Here is a 27,120-nt window from a genome sequence, read left to right on the forward strand (position 1 = left end):
TCTATTTCTGTTCAAAAGTGGCATGGTTATGTTATCGGTTTTTGCGCAGTATGCACCAGTAGGCTATACAATTACAAACACATCCACAAGCATCAGTATGCTAGTCCAATACCAACGCACCTACATAAACAGATCTGCAACTCCAAAAATAGTCACTTCACACTTTCGGAGGTCCACGGAATGTGGTTATATTACATTACAAAATGTTTTGTTTGGAATATATCCATGTCCCGCTAATCAGCTTCCGGGTTGTTTGATTCGCTGCAGATGACATCAGTTGTTAGGGCGAGCGCAACAGAAAAACGATTTCCCGTGCCCCCTCTACTCCCCCGGTTACTGATCATGACACTGTGTCTCGGGGTATAAAAAGCAGGGCCACTCCTTTCACTGTACTGTAGTCTACGTCTGGTGACTACCACTCAGCACCATAGCCGGACAGGGGTGTGTGCTGTCTGGTTTGTAAGCGAGGATGGCGACGCTTGTGGGATCCGCAGAAATTGAGACTTTATGCAGCTCTAGCAATATAATGGCATCCCCGACTTCTGCGAGTCTCTCTCACCGCTTTGTCGATGACACATTTTACCTACTTGTGGTTATTGGAGAAATGGTCACGGAGGATCACTTGAAGTGTGCCATTGCGGATATAGAAAAAGGTAAGACGTGAGAGAGATGCTGTAGTCTATTCCGATTTTGAAGAGATTATTCAGTCTATAGTACTAGTGGCAGCCCTATCACTTTGTGCTGCATGATTTTCATACAAATATAGCATGCTTTCTAATGTAATTGCAATATTGTTTTTGCCAAAATGTTTTGCCAATTGTTGAGGTGATGTTTGTAACCTTGAGTTGGTAACCTACTTGAGTCCGCATAACACAGTTTCATTTAGGATGCATCCACTTACATTGATATTAGTCTACAAAGGCATAGGAGCCCTTAATAAATAACGTGATGATTTGGTTGTTAATAAAGTGTTTTTGCTGAATGCGGCCCCTCCCAGTGTGGTAGCACATCTGCACATTTGTGGGTAGCGCAAATTAAAAAGATGGCATCGTTCCAAACTAAAACCCTTTCACCTCTTCTCTCTAACTGTGTCTTTGTAAGGACTACTGCAGGCTATAACTTCCCTTAGACAGTATATCTGTAGTGTGGCTTTAAGTAGCCTATGACAAACACGTGGTAAAGCTGCCCGTTATGATTCAGCGTTCTTACTGAAAGTCAGTATCACATATTGCTTATCCTGGGTATACGCAATGTGGACCAGGGTCAAGGCATCGACCATCTCATGGAAACACATTGCGTCTGCCTGTTTTGAAAGGTATACATAGCCATAGTCTACAGTTATAGAGGGGTAAAAGCCTGTGCGTATACCATAATATGGTTTATCTTTGGGTTCAGAGCCTCGTCTACACTGTCCATTCGCACACTCTGTGACAGTTTTTCTTGCTGTCGATGTACAGAAAAACGAAAAGGATGTCTGTTACTTGTTGGCAAGTGAAAATGATGGTCTTTGTCTACGTGAGAGATAAACCAGCTCTTGTTTCTGCATCCTAAATCATATATATGATGCCCGCCCCAGCGGGACCTATTCCATCTGCACTCCCTGCATCCCGATCTCTCTCATCCGACACCGGCATGTAGGCGTGGCCCACTCCGCACTGCGGTCCCTACGGAAAGTCGTAGGGAGCGCTTTTCAAACAATAAGTGCGTTTCGTAATAACATATTACATGTGTCAGTTGTCGTATTTCAGATTTAGCTGAGTAGACACCCAGGTTTGGCATGGCAAGAAAGATCTGTTGCCAAAGAAGGAATGGGTGGGTGGATAACAGCAACGTATTTCACAAACTTGTTGAACAAAGGGGCATTGAATAAATGCACTGAGGCCAAATTCACATGTGACGCCTTTGTGAATTCAAGCAATATCTCTTCTCTTCATTTTTGTTTACAGTGTTAACAAAGTAAATAATTCCGTAAAACGGCTGTGAAACACGTGAAAGTATTAGGCTGCTGGTTATGTTATGCAAGTACTGAATATGTTTTCAGGCAAAAGGATCATTTGTATTCCAAATATGATCATAATATACCTATGGTGCTATGATCACATGCTTCAGGGATGTCATTTTTAATTTTGACAGAACCGTAGAAAACTATTATTATTATTATTATTGGGCTACAATTAGGCCTATATGTTTGATAGCTTATGTGAGATTCCATGGTATGTATGTGTTGATACTGTTATTTCAAATACCTAATGTCATGTTAGATATCAATCAGGAATAGGACAAAACTGAAACAGTAACAGAAATCCTTCCTCATATTTTAGATAAAAATGCTCTCTCCTGTAAATCAGTCAGAAGAGTCCAGGCCTCCTCTATGACTTTGCTTTTGTGCGGTTTGTGTATTAACCACACCCATGATGTTATTACAGGCACAGACCAGGTTCTGACTGCTTGTTAATACGTTTCACCTTATTTTGTTCTATACTGGTTTGTATTTGCACTTGGGTTACTTATTATCTTTAAATCCATTGAGTATCCTGTATATGATAAATATATCCTGTCTGTAATATTTATTTAATTTGATTGTTTTGGTTAGGCCTGCTTTGGTGTGGCTTCATATAGGTAAATGTTCCCTTTTTGCATTAAAGTTATTTATTGTTAAATTTCAGCCAGCCTAATTGAAGTAGAGAGAAGCAGAATAATGGAGAGATTAGATGACAACAGAACCCTGTCTATGACTCAGCTTTGGATAACAGCACCACCCACAGCCTCAAGCCAATCGAAAGCACTTTATAGATATTTCCTAATATAGATTTCCATTTTTAATGCCTAGTTATATGTGCTCATTCCAGGAAAGACTCAATGAAATGGAAGAGTGAGAACAATATGTAATGACTGTGACATTGAGACTTCTGAATGAAACTAATCAGGACCTGTTGCAAGCAAAGCCTAGGATGCACAATCTGTGGGGAATATTGATTGTGTTCTAGTCTCTGTCTGGCTAGACAACTGATACTAGTGGAATTTTGCTCAGATCATTCATTTTTCCTATATTTGTTGTTCTGTGTAGGGATTCGCTCATGGGACACCAACCTCATCGACTGTAACCTAGACCAGGAACTTAAGCTCTTCGTCTCCAGACACTCAGCCCGTTTCTCTGCAGACATACGAGGTAAGGTCAAGCACAAAACAAACCGTAAGAAGTGACAATACAAGGTTGAATTCACCCTTACATTTAGCACATGCTTTAATAGGGGATATTCAAATGTACACAACTTCTTATACAATTTTGGAGGATGTCTCCTGTCCCTTCTGTTCTATGTACCATGATTAGGGGCTCTAATTGCTAACAGTGTTCCGTGTGTAATCTGTTAGTTGTACTAACTGCCAGCAGTGTTCGGTGTGTGATGATCTCTTTTTTGTCTGTGCCTGTGTTACATACCTCTGGATCTTCAGTGACAGTGGTGAGCTCGAACGTGTCTCTGTAGTGTGGGCAGTGAAGGAGTGGTCTTTTTGACTAACGAGCCCATAGCTAGCACAGTATCTGGTGTAACACTGGCCAGTGTTCTCCTGACCAGGAACAGATGTACAACTGACTGCAGGCTTCACTTCATTTAGTGTTTCTTTATAGGCCGGATACCATTAAATTACCCACCAAGTATCCATGTTACTGCATTGGCAATACACTGTGAACATTACATTTGTGGAGAAACTCTTGTTGAGTGAAAGTGATGCACACAACTTAGGAGCAGGGAATTCTCATAAACCACACTTGTTCCTTATGAGTGCATTTCAGTGCTAAAAGGGAGGCGTATATCTCACTGAAGGGCTGCATGTCTTTTGTCTGTCGAGGGGAGGGCACACTCACACCGCAGAATTTAAAAGGATGTGCGTGCTGGTGAAGAGTGCATGTTTGTGTGTGTGTCGGAATGCTCTCACCTCTCTGACCTTTGGACTTGTCATTGTCAACCAACAAGTGGACTGTCTTCAGCAGTTTGTATATTGAATTTGCATATTGAATATTCATTAAAATTACTCTGCAGTGGTTTTGTTTTGGAAGCAGTAGAATCCATACTTTAAAGAAAATACATATATTACAGAAAAACACCTCAAACATACATCTGATTACAAATAACCCTAAGCCAGGTATTTTAGTCGTTTATTAGTCTACTAAAAATGCTTGGAATGAACACATTGGGATTAGTCATCCTTTTACGTTTACCTCTCTTTGCATTAAATATTTTTAGGAGCAGAACAGGGCAACATATTGCCAGTTAATTCTTTTTTAAACAACAATATTTAATATACCAGCTACAGGGCGGCAGAAAAAACCCTTGTCTCCTCTCTTCCAGACAGTTTCTCCCTGTCATACTCACCTCCAACCTCTCCCGGTCTGCCAAATCCTCCAGGCAGATTCTCCTTGTCTTCCTCTCCTCAAACCTCTTCCTGTCTTTCTCTCCTCCAGACAGTTTCTTCCTGTCTTCCTCTCCTCCAGACAGCCTCTCCCTTTCTTCCTCTCCTCCAACATCTCTTGCTCAACCATGTGTGTTGTTGCTGTGCAACGCTGTCTAGATGCTCGTGTGTAATTAGCTTGATGATCCCCTAATGGCCTGGGCTTCACAATAAACAAGTGCAAGATAGAACAATGGATGAAGGGAGGAAGGAAAGAGAACAATGAACTCCCCTGTGGCCAGGGTCTCAAGGTATATTGGGAAATATAGAGAGAGATGGGAGAAGAAAAATATTTAAAGGGATGTAGGAAGGGAAGGAGATAATTAAGGAGGGAGGTTGGAAGAAGATAAGAGGGGAGGATGGATGGGTAGGAGGAGGTGGATTCTGAGGAAGGAGGTGAAAACAGAGACATTGAGAGTCAGCGCTAAATAAGCACCATTACTGGCTCTGTCAGGGAGGAACGGTTTCCACTTTCACTTCTGATGCATCTCTCCTTTACTGTCTGTGTCTGAGGAGTTATTTAGTCAGCCAGCCGGTGCAATCCAATCGGCTATTTAATATCAACTGAATAGATCATATGGGTTGATTGAATTGTGTCCCTTTTTATTATTTTCTTGTTGTTAAAAGCTTTAAATACATTATTTGTAGCGACTTATTTTCGAAACAGTTAGCTTTTTATCGTTAGAGAAATAACACGTAGCTTTAGGCTTATATGCATATCATTATCTCTCCTTGACTGAGAATAGCAGCCACAGGCTGCAGGCAACATCTTAATTAAGCCTAAATCCTTCTATCATCATTCACTGTCTGTCATTTGGTTCATAATTAAGGATTACAATGCCATTGGCAAGATGGGTGGACGGGATATTCTTTCTGTCTGATGCCTGCTTGTCTTCTATTCCTAGACAGAGGATGGTTCATCCTCCCTCTCGCCTTAACCACTCTCCCTTCCTCTGTTGTCTATTCCTGTCTGTCTGCGTCTTTTTTTACATTTGCATGTTATTCGTACATCCTTTAATCTACATCACTGTCTTTCTCTCTCACTGGTGTAGACTAAAACATATAGACAAGGGTCTATTATCTGTGTTTAGTTGACCAATAGTATGTTGAAAAATCTTTGTGATACATGTCGGCTATACTCATCTGGTATTCCCCACAACCTGTAATGTAATTGCAGATGTTAGAGTAAATGTGCTCCAAAGAGATAATTAAGTAAATTTTCATTAGCATTTGCCTTCTGTATAAATTATATCATGTTGAAAAGAATAGGTGTACTTTTAAACTACATCTATTGTGCTGGAAATTGGTGTGAGTTATTGCCTCAATTCCCCAATAAATGGCCAATTAAATCTGCAGTCTGGGACTGTTGGGATTAACAAAATATTTTTGAAACCTCCTATTTTGGGCTGTATGTGTAATATGTTTTTATGCACTATAAGCATAATCCATTAGTAGAATATATACAGTGGATATAACAAGTCTACACACCCCTTTTTGTGTTGTAAAAGAATGAGAAATCATGTCAGAAGCTTTCCATTTTGTATGTGACCTATAATGTGAACAATTCAATTGAAAAACAAACTGAAATCTTAGAAGGGGAAAAATGAAAAATAAAAACCTTACAATAACTTGGTTGCATAAGTGTGCACCCTCTTATAACTGGGGATGTGGCTGTGTTCAGAATTAACCAATCACATTAAAACTCATTTTAAATATAAGTAATTACACACCTGCCATCATCTAAAGTGACTCTGATTAATCACAAATAAAGTTCAGCTGTTCTAGTAGGATTTCCCTGACATTTTCTTAGTTGCATCTCAAAGCAAAAGCCATGGTCCACAGAGTGCTTCCAAAGCTTCAGAGGGATCTCATTGTTGAAAGATATCAGTCAGGAGAAGGGTACAAAATAATTTCCAAATCATCACATATACAAGACAGTCATCATCAAGTGGAGAAAATATGGCACAACAGAGACATTACCAAGAACTGGATGTCCCTCCAAAATTTATGAAAAGACGAGAAGAAACGGGTCAGAGAGGCTTCCAAGATGCCTACAGCAACATTAAAGGAACTGCAGGATTTTCTGGCAAGTACTGGCTGTGTGCTACATATGAATCCAATTGAACATCTTTGGGGTGATCTGAAGAGGGCTGTGCACAGGAGAAGTCCTCGCAATCTGACAGAATTTGGAGCGCTTTTGCAAAGAAGAGTAGGCAAATATTGCTACATCAAGATGTGCCATGCTAATAGACTCCTACCCAAAAAGACTGAGTGCTGTAATAAAATCAAAAGGTGCTTCAACAATGTATTAGTTTAAGGGTGTGCACACTTATGCAACCAGGTTATTATGAGTTTACTATTTTTTATTTTTCCAACTCAAAGATTTCTGTTTGTTTTTCAATTGAATTGTTCACGTTATAGGTCACATTAAAGGTGGAAAAAGTTCTGATATTATTTATCTTAGTCTGATTCTTTTACATCACAAGAACCTGGCATTTTAACAGGTGTGTGTAGACTTTTTATATCCACTGTATCATATTTTAATTAACTGTGAAATTCCATGGAGTACAAATCAGAACACATGATATAGTATACACTTTTTGGGGATAATTTTTGGCTTGACACTGCTTCTTTTTCAGCCAGTTGCAAAAAGTTAAGGAATCCATCTTTAACTAACTAATTAACTAAATTCACATTTAGATATGTTCATCCACAATAAGGGATTTTAAAACATCAAAATCCTGTAAGACTTTTGCAGATGGGACTTTTTACAAATAACATACAATTTCCACTTTTGCCTGGATATCTTGTTTATATGTGCATAATCTATCATTAGATTCACTTTCAGACCTCAGTTAGCAGTGAAATTCCAAATTGGAAAGTGATTGGTTTTGGGGCACATAAAGTACACAATTTTCAGGGACCCATATTGGCTCGACAGCTTCCCTTTTACAACGAGTGGCCAAAAATCCCAGAATCCATTTATTACCAATAGCATTAATTACATACATTATATTTCTATAAAATAGAGATTTAACAGCTGTTTGCTGCTCATGTAAAGAACATGGAAGACACTAGTCTATGTTACTTGGAGAAGGCATGATTAGCCCTTAGGAGAGATGGCGAGAGGGAGGGAGAATGCAATTAACTCTCTGCTTGTTAGATGATATGCTATAAATCATACTGTGTCAGCAGGCACAGAGTAAGACCCATTAGACGAGAGGAAAGAGGGAGGGAAAGAAGGAAGGAGGTATATTAAAGAAAAAAAAGGAACGTGAGAATGGATATTGATGGAGTGAGGGACACATAAAGCATAGGTATGTAAGAAGAACCCTACTTCCGCACAGGCAGTTTTTTAGCTGTGCAAACATCAAATGGCTAAATGAAACTGTACATACAGATTTTCATTTACTTTATATTCACTGCAGACAGCAGAGCTGGTTAAAGCGCAACAGTAGAATTAAGAATCAAATCTCATTTAACAATCAATCTGTCAACAGCCTTCATTTCCTGTATAGAGAAGGAAAATATGTCAGATTTGTAAGTTAAAGTCCCACATGGGGCCAAAACAAAACAAGGATTCAATTGTTTCCACTCACTCTGGTAAGCACTCTAGATAGTAATCTAGATAAAATGTCAGTATAATGTCTCCTACAATGAAATTGTGGGAGGGGATTACGGATCGGTTTACATAAGATTGTGTGTGTTTCAAATTTGTAATAAATAAATGATAGGTGAATCCGATATTTATAATGCCTGTTTTACCTAAAATCATGAAATTTGGTACATATGTCCCTCTCCTCACAAGGAACTGATTTGCCTCAAAGATCTGTTGTTGTGGATTGTCTGGCATTTAAAATGTTGTAATTTTTTAATAATAACTACTCCTTTGGCACCGAATGACTGATCTGCTGGGAACCTGACATGCAGCTAATTACAAAGATAACTTAACATAAGGTATTTCAGGTAAATAGTGGCATTTGATCTGACTGTATTAATTTTTTCTTCAGTGTCTTTCAGTTGAGTAGACTGGACAGCATCTGTTTCATAGATATGACAGGGTTGAGAGACAGTGGAAACGGTACCTAGGGCTAGTGAAATGTCAGGGGATGTCTGGATTTAGTTGAAGGGACGACAATGACAGCTTAAAGGGGAATAGATAGAGGGAGGAATGAATATGAAGACAGACAGGAAAGAGCTAAAGAGAAAAGAGACCACATCTGAAGATCAGAATGATCAACAGGATGATCAACACATTTTCTTTCTCCTTTCATCTTTACTAAAACATTTCCCCAATTGTCAATCCACCATGCATGCCGTTTCTAAATATCATAATTTGTAGGGTTTGAGTATGGTTGCATCATAGCGATACCTACCAATTAACATTTAGCCCCCATTGTTCACTTTCTGTAGAAGGTTGTGTGAGGGGAATCTTGGGAGTTCTATGAATTCACTGAAACAAGCAATTGGGAACATCAGGTTTGATCAGGGCTATCAAATGTTTTGTGAATGTGTTTACCATGGACCACTGGAAACAAAAATCACAGGATTATACAGATACAATTCCACTATAAAACAAATTCCTTGCTGAGTGGCATCGTGATTGCATCACTAGCAAGGTAATTAGAGCTAAATTGACTATTTTTCCTCACTGAAAGTAATTGTGTAGTGATGTGTCAAACATTCCCTTTACTTTAATTTTACACTTTATTTTGAAAGGTTTAAGTAAGGGCTGTGAATCTACTTAAGCAACATTTTCCAAGGTCCTGTTAGTTGTGTTCATGGAAAATACTTGCTGAGACTGGCCTAGTTTATTTTGGGTTGAATTGTTCCCATGTCCTCTGTAGAAAAGTAAAGTAGGGCAGTAATCACCGGACTTGATCTAGATAGAGAATGAGACAAAGGGGACAAAACACATACTTTTCTTTTCCATTAGCTACAACAGGCTGAAACATCAGGACAGGCAGAGACATAGCTAGTGTTTGTTTATGGTGATTATTAAAGACAAGACAAAGGCTGTTTCACTAAGTAACTAACACCGTCATATAGAAACACAACTCTAGTTCTACATTGCCAGTTTAGCTGATTTAACTTTATATAAGCTGTGGGGTTGAAACGTGTGCCTGGGGTTTAAACTAATATGTCAAATGCTGTTTCATCAGCCTTTAAAAACGAATTAATTCAGAATGAAAGCAGTATAAGCTCCAGAGTTGAAATGCTCTAGGAGGTAGAGTACAGAGTCAAAAAGCACAGTTATTTGGATCTTGAACTGACAACTAAACTTGTTCCACAATATTAAAATCACAGATCACTTTCTGGAATAACAATGACAAGTACTGTGGATAACAACAACAGACTCCGAATCAAAAGCCATAATATAGACCCTATAGGCAGCAATCCAAGAAAAAACACCAAGAACTGGTGGATATCAACATTTCAGCCATTACACTTCTGCCAATAATGCATTAAACTAGAAAATGTGTCTGGTCAGCATATTCATATTGTATTAATTATAGTGCAAAATTCTTAGTAGTTGAAAAAAAAGAAAAGAAAAAAAGAGAAATTACAGGATATCCAAATGCTAAGTTAAACATCACCATCTGGTTTGAATCTATTCCACTGATGTGTCAGGCCAATCATGTTGGATCCAGTCTACTGATTGAAAGCATCCTCCATAGTGAGGGACAGTCCTTAGGGAGTTGCAGTAGCAGGAGGGTTAATGGGTACATTTCTGTGATGAGGATGGAGGGTCTATCTGAAAAATTAAATATGTATGGAGGAATCAGCCCTGCAACCATTAACTACTGCAGCCAGAACCTACTAGAGCTTGGAACCCCACTCTTTATGTCTCTGTCTCGCTCTTTGAGGTAATCACGACTCAAGTAGTCTTTCTATATATAACTGAGGAGAAATCCCCCAAACAGCCCTCAACCTCCAATTGACCACGTATTCCTATAACACTGTGGTGATACGGTAGGGCTACAAAAAAAAAAAAGCAGCCTGGTTTTCTGATGGCAATATAACTTAAGTGTATACCATTGCTGTGATTTTATAAAATGATGATGATGAAGCAGAGTTTTTAGAATGAATGAGGAACATAACGACTAAGTAATCTAGCAATATACCCTTGATGTAGAAACTGACAGTTATCAGGAAACATGGATCCTTTTTTATCAAGAACTGATCAACAGCTCCTAATTGGCTTAAGAAAAATACATTAGAACAATAACACTTTGAATTGTCACCCAGCAAGTTGTGAAGACCTAATGGTGAAGGAATGAGATTAAGCAAACAGCTAGGAGTTCCTATTATACTGACTTCTTGTGAATTCTGATTCTGGGTAGCTGGGCTTAATCTCAGTTCCAGTCATTTTACTGGACAGACAGTGAATAAGTCTACAGTAATACTCTCATATACATCTATATCTGAACCTTTTGATTAATGATTTGAAGTATGAGAGAAAGTCAGACAGAGATCTAAATTTGATAAGAAATGATTAATTATAGAATTTAGAAGGTTGGACTTAAATTAATAATTATTTTAATGAAGAAACATTGGAGTCATTGGATAAAGGAGAAACTAAGAATTTACCAACACATTTTTCCTCACTGATTGTCTGATTGACATGGAAGTGTCTAGGGGTAATTTGGGGTGGTGGCTTTATGGTTGGTGTCAGAAAGAAACAGAGGATGTGACTGAGGTTATTTGGGATGTTGGTTTGGTGGTTGGTGTCAGGGTTTTTTGAAAACAGGGATGTGACTCAGGGTAATTTTGGGTGGCAGCTTTATGGTTGGTGTGACAGGGAAAATGGGATGTGACTGGGGTCATTTGGGGTGGCGGCTTTATGGTTGGTGTGACAGGGAAAATGGGATGTGACTGGGGTCATTTGGGGTGGCGGCTTTATGGTTGGTGTGACGGGGAAAATGGGATGTGACTGGGGTCATTTGGGGTGGTGGTTTGGTGGTTGGTGTTAAGGATTGTGGGAAACAGGGAATGTGACTGGGATGACTGATGGTAATGGATTCCTGGTGAAAGGGTAATTAGCATGTGTCCTTGATAAGTGAGTAGAAGAGACTATACAATGACATGTTCAAGGCATGGGATCAATTCCATTTAAATTCCATTCATTCAGAAATTCAATACGTTTTCCTAATTGAAAAGGAAAGAAGAGAAAAGGAGTTTAAATGTCAGAGTACTCCCTGATCTGTTTTCTGGTGGGCAAAAATGGGCTGGGCTGAAATGGAAAACAATCTATTGTAGCTTCTGTTTTTATAGGACCACATCTATTTAAAACTGGAATCCTTATTGGAAATAATAATAAAGCAATCCCCACGCCTGTGTTTTTGTAAAAAGCGGAGGAATGGGTCTGGAGAAACTAATGTCAAATAAATGTCAAAATTCATTCAACTTTATGAAAAAGTATTTTCAGTTCCTGTTTGTATTTAGCAAATTGTCCAAATACTTTTGGCAGCTAAAACTGGGATATTCTGTACAAAATATTCTGTAATATCTAAGTGAGTGATATAATGTGGATGCAACTACAATCAAATTAAACTAAAAATCTGCTTTTTTATCTCAGTCATTGGTTTATTTATAATCCATAGTGCTGAAATTTGTCTCTGTCCAAATACATTAGGAGTGCAGTATATTTTCTTTTATGGCCATTTGTTATGTGTTTGCTTTAGGGATTTTCAACTGCAAATCAGCTTCCTGCAATAGTTCCTTTATTCCAAATCTATTAAAATCGTAGCTAGTGACCAACGCCTTTAGAAGTATAGGTACTTACTGAAATGTACCTTGCTAGCTTGCTTGCATACTGAGTCACATTAGTCATGTATTTTTTAAGACTAATGTGGAGTGTACCAACTTAGGTTTAAATAATTTACACACACCTTCAAAAATATTACATTCCAGAATTTAAAGTTGACCGCTGCATATCATCAGTATACAAAACACCAGTCTTAACATCAACAATTAGTCAAATTGACCACAGTATATGTATATTGTTGAGAATCCTTCCTCACTCTCCTGGTGTGTGGTCTCCATGGTTTTAAACTAATGCGACTGGTGAGCCAAAATATGAAGTCAATGCATTAATTTGTGATTTTAAGCCCAACTTTCTACTGCATTAACTACTAATGTACTACAATACTTAATCATTAAACAATAACACCTATATATCAGATCGACAAACTACTATAAGCACAAAACTTGAATCATCCCGTGTTATTGAGAGACGGTAATTGGTTACAGAGGTTACTGAATGGACTTAAAAGAACATTAGTCCTAAATTGATATAGTGCATCCCTGTCTTTTACAATTTATGTCATATCTGTGATAATGGGATCCTTGTTCATTGCTGCTTGCCACTATATTTTATATTGCTTTATATTGCTATATTGTTTTTATATTTTTTCCAAACCACATATCGATGGAGTTTTGTTTCCCTGTATTTTTTAGGGCAGAGAATTCTTCACCACAAAAGCAGTGTTCTTGAGACAGTAGTGCTGATCAACCCCTCAGATGAAGCTGTTAGCACTGAGGTAAGGACAATCCATAAGTAAATTCCATAAAAACAGATGTTTCATACAAAACCACTTGAACTGTGTTCAATAATGGGCACTTTGTAGTGAATGGCTTTGAAGCAGAATTAAATATGCTATTTCTGAGGAAGTTCAGGTTTAACCATACCGTTTCAAAGGAATTCAACATGTTTTCTTTCTACTGAAGATTACAGTGGATAGATCAAAATCTTAATTGATATTTACTCAAATTCTTTATTGAGGAACTTGGTCTCTCTTTTCTGCTCAACCTCTCTCATTCTCTTGCAACACATGAATGCATGACATTCTTGACTTCCACACATAAAATAAATCTTTGCAGACACACGTTTCTAAGTAAATGCAATTTGAAACGGGAGGTGCCTGATATGCTTAATTGGCCAATTATTTTTCCTGGGTTTATGCAAAATGTCCTTTGTTTGCTGCTACTATGCAGCAAATGAACGAACACACTTAGAAGCTCTGGGGAAGGTTGAATACTTAACGCTTAGTTAAAGCTAGAGCTAAAACAACAAAGACAACCAGCCCCTTTTTACTCATGTTAACCAAAAGATCGAGATTTCTCCAATCTTGGCCATTAATCTACCATAAGCTGTGTAGTGAATGACTAATGAACTGAACTGCAAAACAGAATTATATTTATTTTGGATTGGATTCCAGCTACTCTCTTTCCCTGTACTTTATTTTATCATTACAATGCAGCATGTTATGAATTCATCCATATCAGAAGGTTCAACAAAATGTAAAAAGAACTGGAAATAACACAATGGCTGATCCAGATTTCCTTTAATTAGTTCTTCCAGCTCCTCAACTTGCCTGATTGTGCCTGCAGTCAAACTGTGCTTTAATAATATCTAACTTCACTACAGGTTGGACCCTGGCTAAGAGCCTGGAAGGGTCCATGTCGTGAAGTAGAAAAAAGGCAGTTTGAACACTATAGAGTGACAGAGAGAATAAGAGACAGAGACTGGCAGTTGGACAGGCAGCGAGAGGGAAACGACACTAATTTATCTAATGGAATTAACTGAAATGAAGTAGGTTATAGATTTGCAGCTGTAAAATGTTAAGTGGATATTGACATGATGAACTCTGAAATGGACTATAAGAATTACGAACAGACTCCACACACGGCATTGCATGATCCTTAATCCAGTTATAGCCAACAGCATTTTCCAAACTCACTAAAGATTGCCTCTGAGCAGAAAATATGTTTGCTAAAGATATTCATACAACAGTTGAATAGAAACTCCAATGTAACAGATGTATTGTCACTATTTCTAAAGTAGATCATTCCATTTTACTGAGCAAGTCAACATCTTTGGTTTGGCAAATTACATTATTTCGGTATAGTACTAACATAATATACAATGACAATTTCTTTGACGTCCAGAAAGTTTTATCTCAAGATTTGATATTTGATCCAATATTTATTTTAATGCTGATGATACAATATAAAGTTTTACCCTTATTGTACTACTTTTAATCTTAAAATTGTGCTAAATGCAAACAAAACTAAGTAACTTCATGTGCTACTATCTAGGACCCATAACTAAAATGACCTAAAAATATATATCCTGGATGGATTACAAATACAATTATTCATTCTGTATAGGTATATTGATATTTGGCTTCATGATAACATTCAAACACGTTGCCGAATTAGTAAAAAAGCTAAAGATCAGGATTGAAATTATGTAATAATCATCAAAGCAGCTTCTATTATTAAACCACTGGAAGCTTAATAACACAATGTGCTTTGATTTATATTTGGTGATATCTTTAGGCAACTGTATAAAAATATATCTGATTTTACTTATCAAGGTACCCAGCATGAGAACACAGGATTAAATAATATCAAATGCACCAACACAAATTTGGATGCCACACAGAATTTGAAAAATATGCTAGATGAGCTCAGGCTAGAATGCCTTGTGTCTTTAAACAAAAGTATAATGTTGCTAAAAGATTTAGTTTCTGTATGGGTGTGTGCATGCTTGGTTTTGTTTGTGTTGTTGTGCATGCAATTTATTAATAAAATAAAATCTGTTGTCAATGTGTTTTATCCATATTTATATATTTAAAGGTTAAAAAAGTCTCTCATTTTATGTCTAGGTTCGTCAGATGATCTCAGACACAGCCAGGCACAAACTACTGGTTCTTTCAGGGCAATGCTTTGAAAACACAGGAGAGCTGATTCTGCAGTCTGGCTCTTTCTCTTTCTTCAACTTTATTGATATATTCACAGACCAAGAGGTGAGTGAAAATGAGCAAATGCTTTGTTAGGCATTTGCTTGCTTTATTTAAGTTTTATAATTTGTAGTACTATTCTTTTAAAGTTTACTGATCTCTGAACGAGCAAACTTGTTAATACATCCAATTAAGTACAATACCTTTGCCATTTGATAACTATCATAAATATGTCAGTGAATATATTCTTTTTGATATTACAGTCGTGCAATCTTAATCTCACATCTTTTTCTCTACCCCAGATTGGTGAATTGCTTAGCACTATTCACCCAGCAAACAAAGCAAACCTAACCCTTTACTGCCCTGAACATGGTGACTGGAAAAACTCAAACCTGGACAAACACAACCTACAAGACTTTATCAACATAAAGCTCAACTCACCCCTCATACTTCCAGAGATGGAAGGTCTCTCAGAGTTTACAGAATACCTATCGGAGTCAGTAGAAATTCCCTCTCCCTTTGACATGCTGGAACCGCCAACTTCGGGTGGTTTCCTTAAGCTGTCAAAACCATGTTGCTATATTTTCCCTGGCGGCCGTGGTGACTCTGCCCTATTTGCTGTGAATGGATTCAACATGCTTATCAATGGGGGCTCTGACCGTAAGTCCTGCTTCTGGAAGCTGGTGAGACACCTTGACAGGGTAGACTCTATCCTTCTAACCCACATCGGTGATGACAACCTTCCAGGCATCAACAGTATGCTTCAAAGAAAGATGGCTGAGCTGGATGAAGAGCAGTCACAGGGATCCCAAGCTACCGGTGACTGGGTAAAGAACCTCATATCCCCAGACATTGGGGTTGTGTTCTTGAATATTCCTGAGAATCTGGAAAGCCCTGCTGAACCGAACTTCAGGATGAGGAGGAACATTGAGGAGGTGGCACAAACTCTCCATTATCTGAGCAAGCTGAATCTGAAGCCTGAGCCTCTCGGGAGACCAATTGGGAACACTATCGAACCCATCATTCTGTTTCAGAAGATGGGTGTGGGGAAGCTTGAAATGTATGTACTGAACCCATCAAAGAATAGCAAGGCCATGCAGAACTTTATGAAGCAGTGGACAGGCAGTGAGAAAGACAAAGACACTGTTCTTCTGCCCAATGGAAAAGAATCAGAGCTCCCAATTTCTTATATGACCTCAATCTCTTCCTTGATTGTGTGGCACCCTTCTAACCCTTCAGAGAAGATAGTACGTGTCCTGTTTCCTGGCAATGCCACACAGTATCACATTCTTGAAGGTCTGGAAAAACTAAAACACTTGGATTTCTTGAAGCAACCAGTTATCACTCAGAATGAGCTATCTTCTAACCTGGCACCAGCTTTAAAGCAAGCAAAGTTAAAACATAAAACTGACAGCAAGGAGAGTCTCAAGTCAGTCACCAGGCCATCACCAACTAAAAGTTTCAAAAAGGAGTCAAAAGATGAGACTCCTGAGAAGGCAAAGACAGACTCGGAATTGACTCAAGAAAAGACACAAAAATTTGAGAAAAAAGATAAACCCTTGGTTAAAAAGGAAAAGGTGAAGGCACCAGAAAAAGAAGTGAAGGCAAAGCCAGAGCCTACTCCTGAAACTCCAGATAAAAAGAAGACTGAAATTAAAGCAAAAACTCTTAAAGAAAAAATTATCAAGAAAGACCCCAGAAAGTCTGTAGAAAAGAAAAATGATGAAAAGGATGTGAAGAAAGAAGTATTGAAGAAAGACGAGAAGCAAACTTTTAAAAAGGAAGAAACCCCCAAAAAGGAACAGAAGCAAGAAACCCCCAAAAAGGAACAGAGGGTGAAGAAAGAAGAGGTGAAGAAAGACATTATAAAGAAAGATAAAGATTTCAGGAGAGATTCCCCCATGAGGACAAGAAAGGAAGAAAATAAGGAGCAAAAGAAAGAAGATCTAAAGAAAGACATTAAAAAAACAACCAAAGACATAAAAAAGACTGCTTCAGTTGAAGTGAAAAAACCTGCACCAAAACCAAAACCTCTCAAAAAAGAGGACGCTGCAAAAAAGGATTTTGGAAGCCCTTCCAAGTCCAAAGGAAAACCAAAAGTCACCAAGAAGGACCACAAGACCATAGATGCTAAATCTGCTGCTGCAGTAGCGGACGTTGACACAGCAGGAGTGGTAGCTACAGCCACATGTGCTGCCGAAGTCCTTGAAACAGAAAGAGCAATGATGTCTTCTCCAGAGGACCTAACCAAGGACTTTGAGGAGCTCAAAGAAGAGGAGATTGTTCAGGAGGAAGAGCCAGTGTTGATCCACAGAGAGGACCTGCACTCTAAGGAGTCCCCAGAAGCAGCAGAGTCACTTGATGAGGGGATCACAACTACTGAGCATGAAGAAGAAGGCGGGGAGAGTCCAGAGGAGCATGAGCATAAAGGGAAGTTAAGTGGCAGTGGCAGTGAGAAGTTTGAAGATGAGGGGACTGGATTAGATTATGAAGAGAAGGGAGAGACAGAAGAGGTCCAAGAGCCAATGACTAAAGAAGTGGCCAAGCATAAACATGTGGAGGGTAGTGAAGATGAGGACTCTGACAATGGGGGTATGGGAGCAGACCAGTATGGAAGAGATCATAACAGAAATGAAAGAGAATTACAGAAGTTGGGTCTGTCTGTAACACCCTCTCCTAAAACATCAGAACATCTTTCTCCAGCTGCATCTATTCATGATGAGACCCTTCCAGCTGGATCTGACGATGAAGCAGCCTCAGATGATGAGAACAGAGATGAAGCATACACCGCTACATCTGGCCATACCCAGTCAACTATTGAAATATCTAGTGTTCCTACTCCAATGGACGAAATGTCCACTCCAAGGGACATTATGAGCGATGAGACAACTAATGATGAAACAGAGGATTCACCCTCTCAGGACTTTGCCAGGTTTGGAGGTACCATGTTGGGAGACTTTGAGAGAAAGAGGCTTTCTCCACTACATGACGGCCCTGAATCAGACCATTCAAAGAGCGGTGCCACTGAAGGCAGGGACTACCATGTTTCTGCTTCCACAATATCTCCTCCATCATCACTGGAAGAAGACAAAGAGGAAGGTTTCAAGTCAGAGCACTTTGGACTTGATTCCGAAAGACTCCGCTCTGAATTCACAACTTCTTCACCTCTCATACGCTCCCCTTCAGCTCCCAAAGGAACATTTGACCTATACCCATCTGGATTTGCAGCCCCAATTGAACTTTGCACAACACTTTCAGTATCGCCAAAGGCAGCAGCTGGGTCTTCAACTACCCCAGATGACAAGACATTAGAAGGTACCACCTCACCTCATTCCTCTGGTCACACACCTTACTTTCAGTCTCCCGTGGATGAGAAGGTTGGCTCTATACCACCTGCAAATGACCAGGGTCCTGTAATTGTAGAAGTTACAAGTGACAAAGAGGATTCCAACAGGGTCAGTCCCATGGATGATCCAATTCCTGACCACTCTTCACCTGTAGAGAAGGTGCTGTCACCAATTAAGAGCCCATCACCTTTAGGAGGAGAAAAGTCATTCTTTGATTTAGATCATATGACAACAATTCCCTCAATTCACGATGAGAAGAAAACTGGAGCAAGCGAGAGTAACACAATCTCTTCCACAAACCCGTTTATAGGTTTCAAAGAAGAGAGTAAAATGTCAATCTCAGAGGGAACCACATCTGATAAGTCAGGTAGCCCTGTAGATGAGGCTATAGCAGAGGACACTTTTTCCCACATTGCGTCAGCTTCCACTGCTTCATTAGCAACCAGCTCATTCCCAGAGCCCACGACAGATGATGTGTCCCCTGCCCTCCATGCTGAAGCAGGCTCCCCTCAATCAACAGAGGTGGAGGACTCCCTGTCTGTTTCTGTGGTTCAGACTCCAACTCCTTTCCAGGAGGCAGAGGTCTCTCCCAAAGGAGACAGCCCCAGGCCCATGTCAATCTCTCCAGATATCTCACCAAAGACAGCCAAATCAAGGACACCAGTGCAGGAACCTAAATCCCCAGAGCATTCTACCATGTCATTTGGCCAAGAGTCCCCTGATCATTCATTAGTCCTGGACTTCAGCAAACAGTCTCCAGAGCACCCCTCTGCAGGCAGCCAGCGTGCCACAGAAAATGGTCCAACAGAGGTGGACTACAGCCCCTCAGAGGGCAATGATCTGAGACCTGCCGAGCAGTGCCGGCCCACTGAGGAAGAGCCAATGTTCTTCAAAGACAATGACTCAGGTCGCGCCACCTCTGTGTCCCCATCAGAGGCATCCCAGTCAACCCCCTCAACAACTACACCTTGTCAGATGAGGGAAATGTCACCAGGCCTAGCCCAACAAATGGAAAAATCCCCTGCCACCCCAAAAGGGTCTTCCCCTAATTCATCCTCTAATTCTTGCTTCACTCAGAAAACAGATATATCCCTTGCAGTCGAGACTAATCCCTTCAAATGCGAGGGAGATTCCAAATCCCCAGTCAGCCCCAAGGTTCCCTCCCCATCCTACCTACCGCTATCCTCCAACCTGTCCGACTATCAGCAGTTTGCAGGTGGTTCCAGGGACCCTGACATATCCAAGAAGAGCCCCTCGCCTGGGTCTAGGAACAGTGTTGACCTTTGCCTTGTGACCTCTTGTGAGTATCGCCACCCTAAGACGGAGTTGTCCCCATCCTTCATCAATCCTAGTCCCTTGGAGTACTTTATGAATGAGGAGAACCCTCTGGATGAAGAGAAACCTCTGGCTAAGTCAGGTGGAGGACCTCCACCTCCTTGCGGTAAACCTCACACTAGACAATGTGAAGAGACTCCACCAACCTCCATAAGTGAATCGGCACCATCCCAGACAGATTCGGATGTTCCCCCTGGGACTGAAGAGTGTCCCTCTATTACTGCGGATGCAAACATAGATTCTGAGGATGATTCTGAGACACTACCAACAGACAGGACCCTAACCTACAGACATGCAGATCCTGCTCCACTAGCCCCCAGGGACTGTGCTCCATCTCCAGCTCACCCAGATGTAACCATGGTGGACCCAGAGGCTGACATGCTTCCCGCAGACGACAACAACCAGACCAAGGACTCAAAGGTAGAGGAAGCTGAGAAAGTTAAGAAGAAAAAGCTTGCTAAGACAAAGTCCTCCTCACCAGTCAAAAAAACTGGCCTATCAAAAGTAAAGGATTCCAAAGTAACGGCCTCCCCTAAGAGGAGTGCTGTAGAAGGGAAAGATGCCAAAAATGCTACAAATACCTCTGCATCCAGGGGGGTGAAAAGCGCAACATCTGGTAAGACTACTCTCTTCTTACTTGGTTATGAGTAACAAAACTATGGTTAGTTTTCTGATATAATACATTTAAAGGACTATTTTGCTATTTTCCAACCGTGATTTTACACAGAGCTGTATCTTTCACTCAGGTTCAGGCAATGGAAAGACGACAGCACCAATGCCCATCCCCAACTGCCCTCCCATGTACATGGACTTGGTTTACGTCCCTAATCACTGCAGTGCCAAGAATGTAGATGCAGAGTTCTTCAAACGGGTCAGATCCACCTACTATGTAGTAAGTGGCAACGATCAGACGGCCCAGGAGCCCAGCCAAGTAGTGCTTGACTCACTGCTAGAGGGAAAAGCAACATGGGGAAACAACATGCAGGTACAGTAAAAAAATTATGACTGTATATTCCCATATTTTGTATGGATATTCGACAAGACACATTTTAGCTTTTCAGATATTAACAAAACTTGTTTCACAAAAATGTGCTCTGAGTTTTGTGTAAATTTAGTTTTTAAGTCCCAACCCAACTCCCTGATGACAGGTGACACTTATCCCAACACATGACTCGGAGGTGATGAGGGAGTGGTACCAGGAGACCCATGAGAAGCAGCAGGACCTGAACATCATGGTGCTGGCCTCCAGCTCCACAGTGGTCATGCAGGACGAGTCCTTCCCCGCCTGCAAGATCGAGCTTTGAACCTGATCCTGGGCTAAGTTCCACTTCAAATAATGCCTCTTCTCTCTGTTTAATTCTTCACTTGATTGTGCACTCCATTGACGTTGCAAGTTGTTTTTGGAAGGTGGCACATTCAGAGCGAGGACACTAATGGAGAGAAGGGGTTATAGTAATTTGGATGGAACGACACTCTGGACTCTCCTGATCTATTGATCTAGTAAGCGAGAGATCTAGTGACCAAGTGGATCATGTTATTAGTGGTATCTTTTATGAGGGATGACGTGGACTAAGAGTTAAAACATAATGTAAAGGTGTAATTTGAGCAAAGGGTATTTTACATGTAAAATCACGACTGCAAACCTAACCGTCCACAATACCCAAATGAGGTATTAGACACAAGTGAATATTACCTTTGTAAAACACTTAAAATACAAGGGATGCTGTTACAGCAATATCCTGAATGAAATGGAAAAAAATTACGTTTGTTGCTCCCACAGTTTCAGAAAGTGATCTTGATGTAGATTGATTTCTTCCAAAACTTGCTTAACCTTGAGCATCAATTATGAAGTAAGAAGTAAAATATAGGTGAACCAAGGAAAGAAAGTCTGTACCTGTCCATACTTCGACAATTGTAAATCTGACTAAACAATTATAATCATGGTGCGGCAGTCCTCAAGTTCCTACAAGTTACTATGTTTAAGTAACTGGGGTGTGAAAGTGTAGAAGGTCATGGAGCAATGACTCAAACCACTCGTAATATCTCTGTCCATAAACATTATGAATTCACCCAGCTTCATTCACCAAAGGACTGAATGGAACACAAGTTATTGCCTTAGGAAGTGAACTGAATGTAAAAGATTGAATGCACTGAGGACAACCAGCAGGTAGAATATGTAGGAACGATGACAAAACATAAAAAACAACACAATGAGTCTGTGTCAAAAAATCACTGTAGAGAGTTGTTTTAGTTTTTCAGTACAGGAGTTAGATGAAATGTAAAAGAGCCAGAAGAAAATTCAACTGCACTGAGGGGCTTTGGAATTAAAACATAATTTGTGATTATTTTGAGAACAAGACTATTATAGTCAAGATGTCAATGACCCTGACACTATCTTGATTAAGAATTATGCTGCAAACTTTGCTCAAATGATTGTTGATTTTTTTGTGTTGCACATTGATTAATATTATTATTAATTCAAACATTCTCTGTAAGATCCATGATTTTTGTTATTTCATCAGTGTTTAAAAAAAATGTTATTTATTTATTTATTTAATTTATTCTTAGATCACATAAAACTTTGAATCTAGTCTCCTAATGAAAATATGAAAGATTTGTATTTGTTTTCAATGTTGGCCAAACTTTTTGAAAAGCATTGTTTTAACATTATGTCTGTAACATTTAGTGTTTGTATGTTTAAAATTTTTAATTTCTATTAATACCAGTAGAACTGTATGTGCTCTACTGTATACTCCAACTCTATCCATCTTCCCAGCCTTTTATGTAGAGCCACAAAAGATGCTGTAACGACGTGAATATTCTACAAATATGTTCAGCTTTGTGAAGCAAGATACTTTCCTAACCTAACATTTTCTTCAGTTTTTCTAAGAACACTGTACTATAATTATAAATAGCTTTGTGGCAGGGTGAATGGTTGGATGAAATGTGCATGAGTAATGTATAATATACAATGCTTTTCCCCCTACCTTTTTTAAGTATGAGGCAAATCTGCTCTTAACTGCCAAAATGTCAATTCAAGGCTGTATCAACATGAAAATGAAGACGTACAATAATAGTTGGTTGATCCTTGAGGGGTTCCCAGCTACGCTATGATGGCAAGGAGTGAAAAGGACTGTGTTGGCCATTATAGGGCCTTAAAATCTTCCCCATCATAGTCTATGTCCCTGAAGTTAGTCAAGGAAGATGTGTAGTACCTCAGCCGTCCACATATCTGTAAAAATGCAGTGGTCAGTATACCTCTGCCAAATTTGTACCAGTCAAGTAAAGCTCTATAGATATGCTATGAAAAGAGAAAAAACACAATGGAGAGTGACTGTCTTTGTCATGAGTTTTAAGTTTGAGAAACAAAAAAACTAGACACTTTAAAAGCCAGGAAAATGTATAATGATTATAATGCAAAGCCATGAAGAGAACAATAGAAAACACCCATGTTCAAACTCTAACTGCAAAAATAAAAAACCTTGGACATGGCTTTAGAGTAGCCATGGAAAAACTACAGTCATCCACTACTCAAAAGAAATGGTCACTGTTAGGAAGGGGTTTGAACCAAAATCATTTTCCAATCATTTCAGTTTTTTAATTAATTCCATTCCACTATTCAAACCACTAAAATACATTTGAGAACTGTTTCAACTTCCAAAAATGTTCTGGTTTATGTTTTTTTCTTGTCTTTTTTTATCACATTAAGCTTTGTAAATCACTGATCAATGCAGATAGAGCAGCATGGTATGAAATGGCCAAGCTAGCTAGTTGTTTACATGCTTGATTGACAGCTAAGTGTAGGGTGCGAGAAACATTTTATGAGAAAGGAGTGGACATGAAGGAAGCTCAGCTTAAAGTGTTGGACATCAGGATATTACTTGCTATTATTTAAATGAATTACAGAATTACTAGAACGCTACAGAGGATTCATTTACTGATTTACAGAATTATTAGAACACTACAGGGGAGGGGCTACTGTGGAGGAGCCCTGAATGACATCTGTAGTAACTATTTCTGTATCAGAGTTGAGCTAGATAACAAGCTCATGTGGGCCCATTTTCATGTTTTCTCTTTTTGTGTTCTATTACCTGATCCAGTTCCAACCGCTGCTAGTAGGTAATAACTCACAATGATGAAATACAGTCAACCAACCAGGGTCAGGGACCAAATAGTGAGTTTTTTTGTTACCTCATGACTGAAAACATTTGCTACACCTCAAACTGGAACTAGTAGGAAACCTGTCTATGGCTGGCTTCATGTGCTCATGTGAAAATGTAAACTGGAAGTGGTGGGTCTAACACGAATTGGTAATACTAAAGTTTGCTAACAACACTGACAATTATCAAAGTAGCTACATTATCCATTTTGATAACGGTCAGAAATAGATTTTTCTCTTCCTTTGGGGAAAAGGTAAAAGGGTAATCACATTTATTCAGAGTTTCCCACTTGTAAATTCACCTTGTCATCCAAGTAAAATGTTCCACTGGAAACTAGGACCTTCCGATAACTCCGGGGCCATACAGCATATTCCTGAGCTCTGACTTCCTCCACATTTGACCTCTGAGTCTGACAACTACTTACTACAGAAATGATCTTATTAAAAGGGTTTTCATTTGTTAAATGCGGCAAAGAAAAGAATGTTTATAAAAACAATCTGTTAATGTGGTTTCTGAAATAACTTTTATTCACGAGCATGCTGGCTATTCTTAAATTAAGGTTATCAACATCAACGCAGATGGTGGCAATTAGCCAACCACTGTTTCCTAACGACTTCAATCCAACTGGTATTTACAACTTCAGAACTAGAAATTTCACACTTTCACTTGGTTAGTCAGTTTTAATTACTGTCTTCATGATGGGTCTTCATGTCCTGTACAGCTCTGCAACAGGAAACTTTAACCATAACCATCTCGCAGTTCAACCACCACCTATAGTGACCGACTGACCACACACTGCTCTTTCTTGACTTTTCCTCACTCTAATACTATACTGTATTCCTTCCTGTCTCTCTTCTTGGGTGATTTTTAATAGTTTCTGTCTGCAGCTGTGTAGTATAAAATAGTCTTGTGACCTGTGCATCCTCCCTATCCTTTTCCGAAGTCATATCTAATGTAGCAATTAGTTTGACGTGAAAGTATTAGTGCTTTTCTGATATTTGTGTGCAATATCTCCTCCGCCCTCATATGGGACATTTGATGTACTAATAATAAAAAGACAACCTACAAAAATAGTCACAATAATAAAATGTTGGGGAAAATCTCGAATTTGTGTCTTAGTGTCTTATTTTCAGAAAGAAAGTTATTGAATATTCAAAATGAATCTTGAAGTAATAATAAATCTTGTTGGTTACAAAGACGATAACAATGATTATGATGATGATTGATGTTTGTTTTAATGAAATCAATAGGAAAAATGGACTGGAGCAATTATGGTCACTTATCAAACAAAGCTGTATACATTAAAATACAGCCATAACAAATATGACCACTGACAGATGAAGTTAATAACACTGATAATCACGTTATCATGGCACCTGTCAGTGGGTGCGATATATTAGGCAGCAAGTGAACATTCTGTCCTCAAAGTTGATGTGTTAGAAGCTGGAAAAATAGGCAAGTGTAAGGATCTGAGCAACTATAAGGATCTGAGCGACTATGAGAAGGGCCAAATTGTGATGGCTAGGTGTCAGAACACACAGTTCATCGCAGTTTGTTGCGTATGGGGCTGCGTAGCGGCAGACCCTGTCAGGGTGTCCATGCTTTCCCCTGTCACTGCAGAAAGCACCTACAATGGGCAAGTGAGCATCAGAACTGGACCACGGAGCAATGGAAGAAGGTGGCCTGGTCTGATGAATCACGTTTCCTTTTACATCACGTGGATGGCCGGGTGTGTGTGCGTCGCTTACCTGGAGAACACATGGCACCAGGATGCGCTATGGCATGAAGGCAAGCTGGCGGAGGCAGTGTGATGCTTTGGGCAATGTTCTGCTGGGAAACCTTGGGTCCTGCCATGTGTGTGGATGTTACTTTGACACGTACCACCTACCTGAGCATTGTTGCAGACCATGTGCACTCTTACATGGCAACAATATTTCCTGATGGCATTGGTTTCTTTCAGCAGGATAATGCGCCCTGCCACAAAGTAAAACATTTTCAGGAATGGAGTTGACTTGACCTCCAAATTCCCCAGATCTCAATCCAATCGACCATTCATGGGATCCGATCCATGGAGGCCCCACCTTGCAAATTACAAGATTTAAGAATCTGCTGCTAACGTCTTGGTGCCAGATACCACAGCACGCCTTCAGAGGCCTAGTGGAGTTCATGCCTCGACAGGTCAATGCTGTTTTGGTGGAAAAAGGGGGACCTACACAGTATTAGGCAGGTGGTCATAATGTTTTGGCTGATTGGTGTAATTAGGCCATCTCTGGGTGTGTGATTGTCTATAAAAAAACAATGGGGCCCCTGGGAGAGTCAGAATCCATAGCCTCCAGTGTGACGGGTGTCCCTGATAGACAAACAGCCCAGGCAGACAGGCCCAGCAAGGGGATTTATAACCCCTGTGAGTTAGAGAAGGGAGGAGAGATTGGGGGAGAGAGGGAGACAAGTGGGGAGGCTGGAGGCTCAGGCAGTTGCTGTGTTTCAAGGTTGGGGTAAATACCCTAAAAATTTAAATAAATCAGTTTTCACTCACTCTGAGAGAGAACTGAACCACTTAATTCAATTCAAATTCTAGGTCAGCCTTTGAATGCAGGCATGAACTGAATGTACACAATCCCCCATAATTCCACAGATTTCAATTAATTTACCTTCAGGTTTTATGTAATCATCACTGCACTGTTCAGACAGAGTGACTGGAAATATAGCAATACAAGATAATTTTTTTTTAAATAGGATTTACTCCAGTGACAATTAAATGTAAAGGTATTGCAATTCAAATTCATTTAGTTATTGAAAATAAAATGTTTTGCAATACTAAATGACTTAATAATAGGGACATCTTCAGCAGGTTTATATGCAATTAGAGTGTTGTCGCTTGAGCCAGACAGCTTACTTCAGCTACTGGTTTTGTGCTGTAGCCCTTGTAACACTAACAACATTAATGACTGTCTATTGAGTTATTTTGAGGGGACAGCAAATGTACACTGTTATACAAGCTGTACACTCACTACTTTACATTTTAGCAAAGTGTCATTTCTTTAGTGTTGTCACATGAAAAGATATAATCAAATATTTGCA

At 39.5% G+C, this 27,120-nt stretch overlaps 1 protein-coding gene across 1 annotated transcript; it reads left to right on the forward strand.

Annotated features, from left to right (window-relative positions):
* The first annotated feature begins 331 nt into the window (after window positions 1-331).
* On the forward strand, window positions 332-25,146 carry map1b (microtubule-associated protein 1B). The gene is made up of 7 exons (XM_010878260.3): window positions 332-653; window positions 3,068-3,169; window positions 12,910-12,992; window positions 15,123-15,263; window positions 15,500-20,495; window positions 20,626-20,864; window positions 21,028-25,146. Exons 1-7 carry the CDS (start codon window positions 470-472, stop codon window positions 21,181-21,183), a joined length of 5,901 nt encoding a protein of 1,966 aa, XP_010876562.1. The 5' UTR covers window positions 332-469; the 3' UTR covers window positions 21,184-25,146.
* Window positions 25,147-27,120: the final 1,974 nt, after the last annotated feature.

Source organism: Esox lucius, chromosome 14 (assembly GCF_011004845.1).
Source record: "Esox lucius isolate fEsoLuc1 chromosome 14, fEsoLuc1.pri, whole genome shotgun sequence".
Taxonomy (NCBI): domain Eukaryota; kingdom Metazoa; phylum Chordata; class Actinopteri; order Esociformes; family Esocidae; genus Esox; species Esox lucius.

Coding starts and splice junctions, on each gene's coding strand:
- map1b (XM_010878260.3), top strand. CDS start 470: ATGGCGACGCTTGTGGGATCCGCAGAAATTGAGACTTTATGCAGCTCT. Junction 654..3,067: donor CATTGCGGATATAGAAAAAG/GTAAGACGTGAG, acceptor TGTTCTGTGTAG/GGATTCGCTCATGGGACACC. Junction 15,264..15,499: donor ATATATTCACAGACCAAGAG/GTGAGTGAAAAT, acceptor TCTCTACCCCAG/ATTGGTGAATTGCTTAGCAC.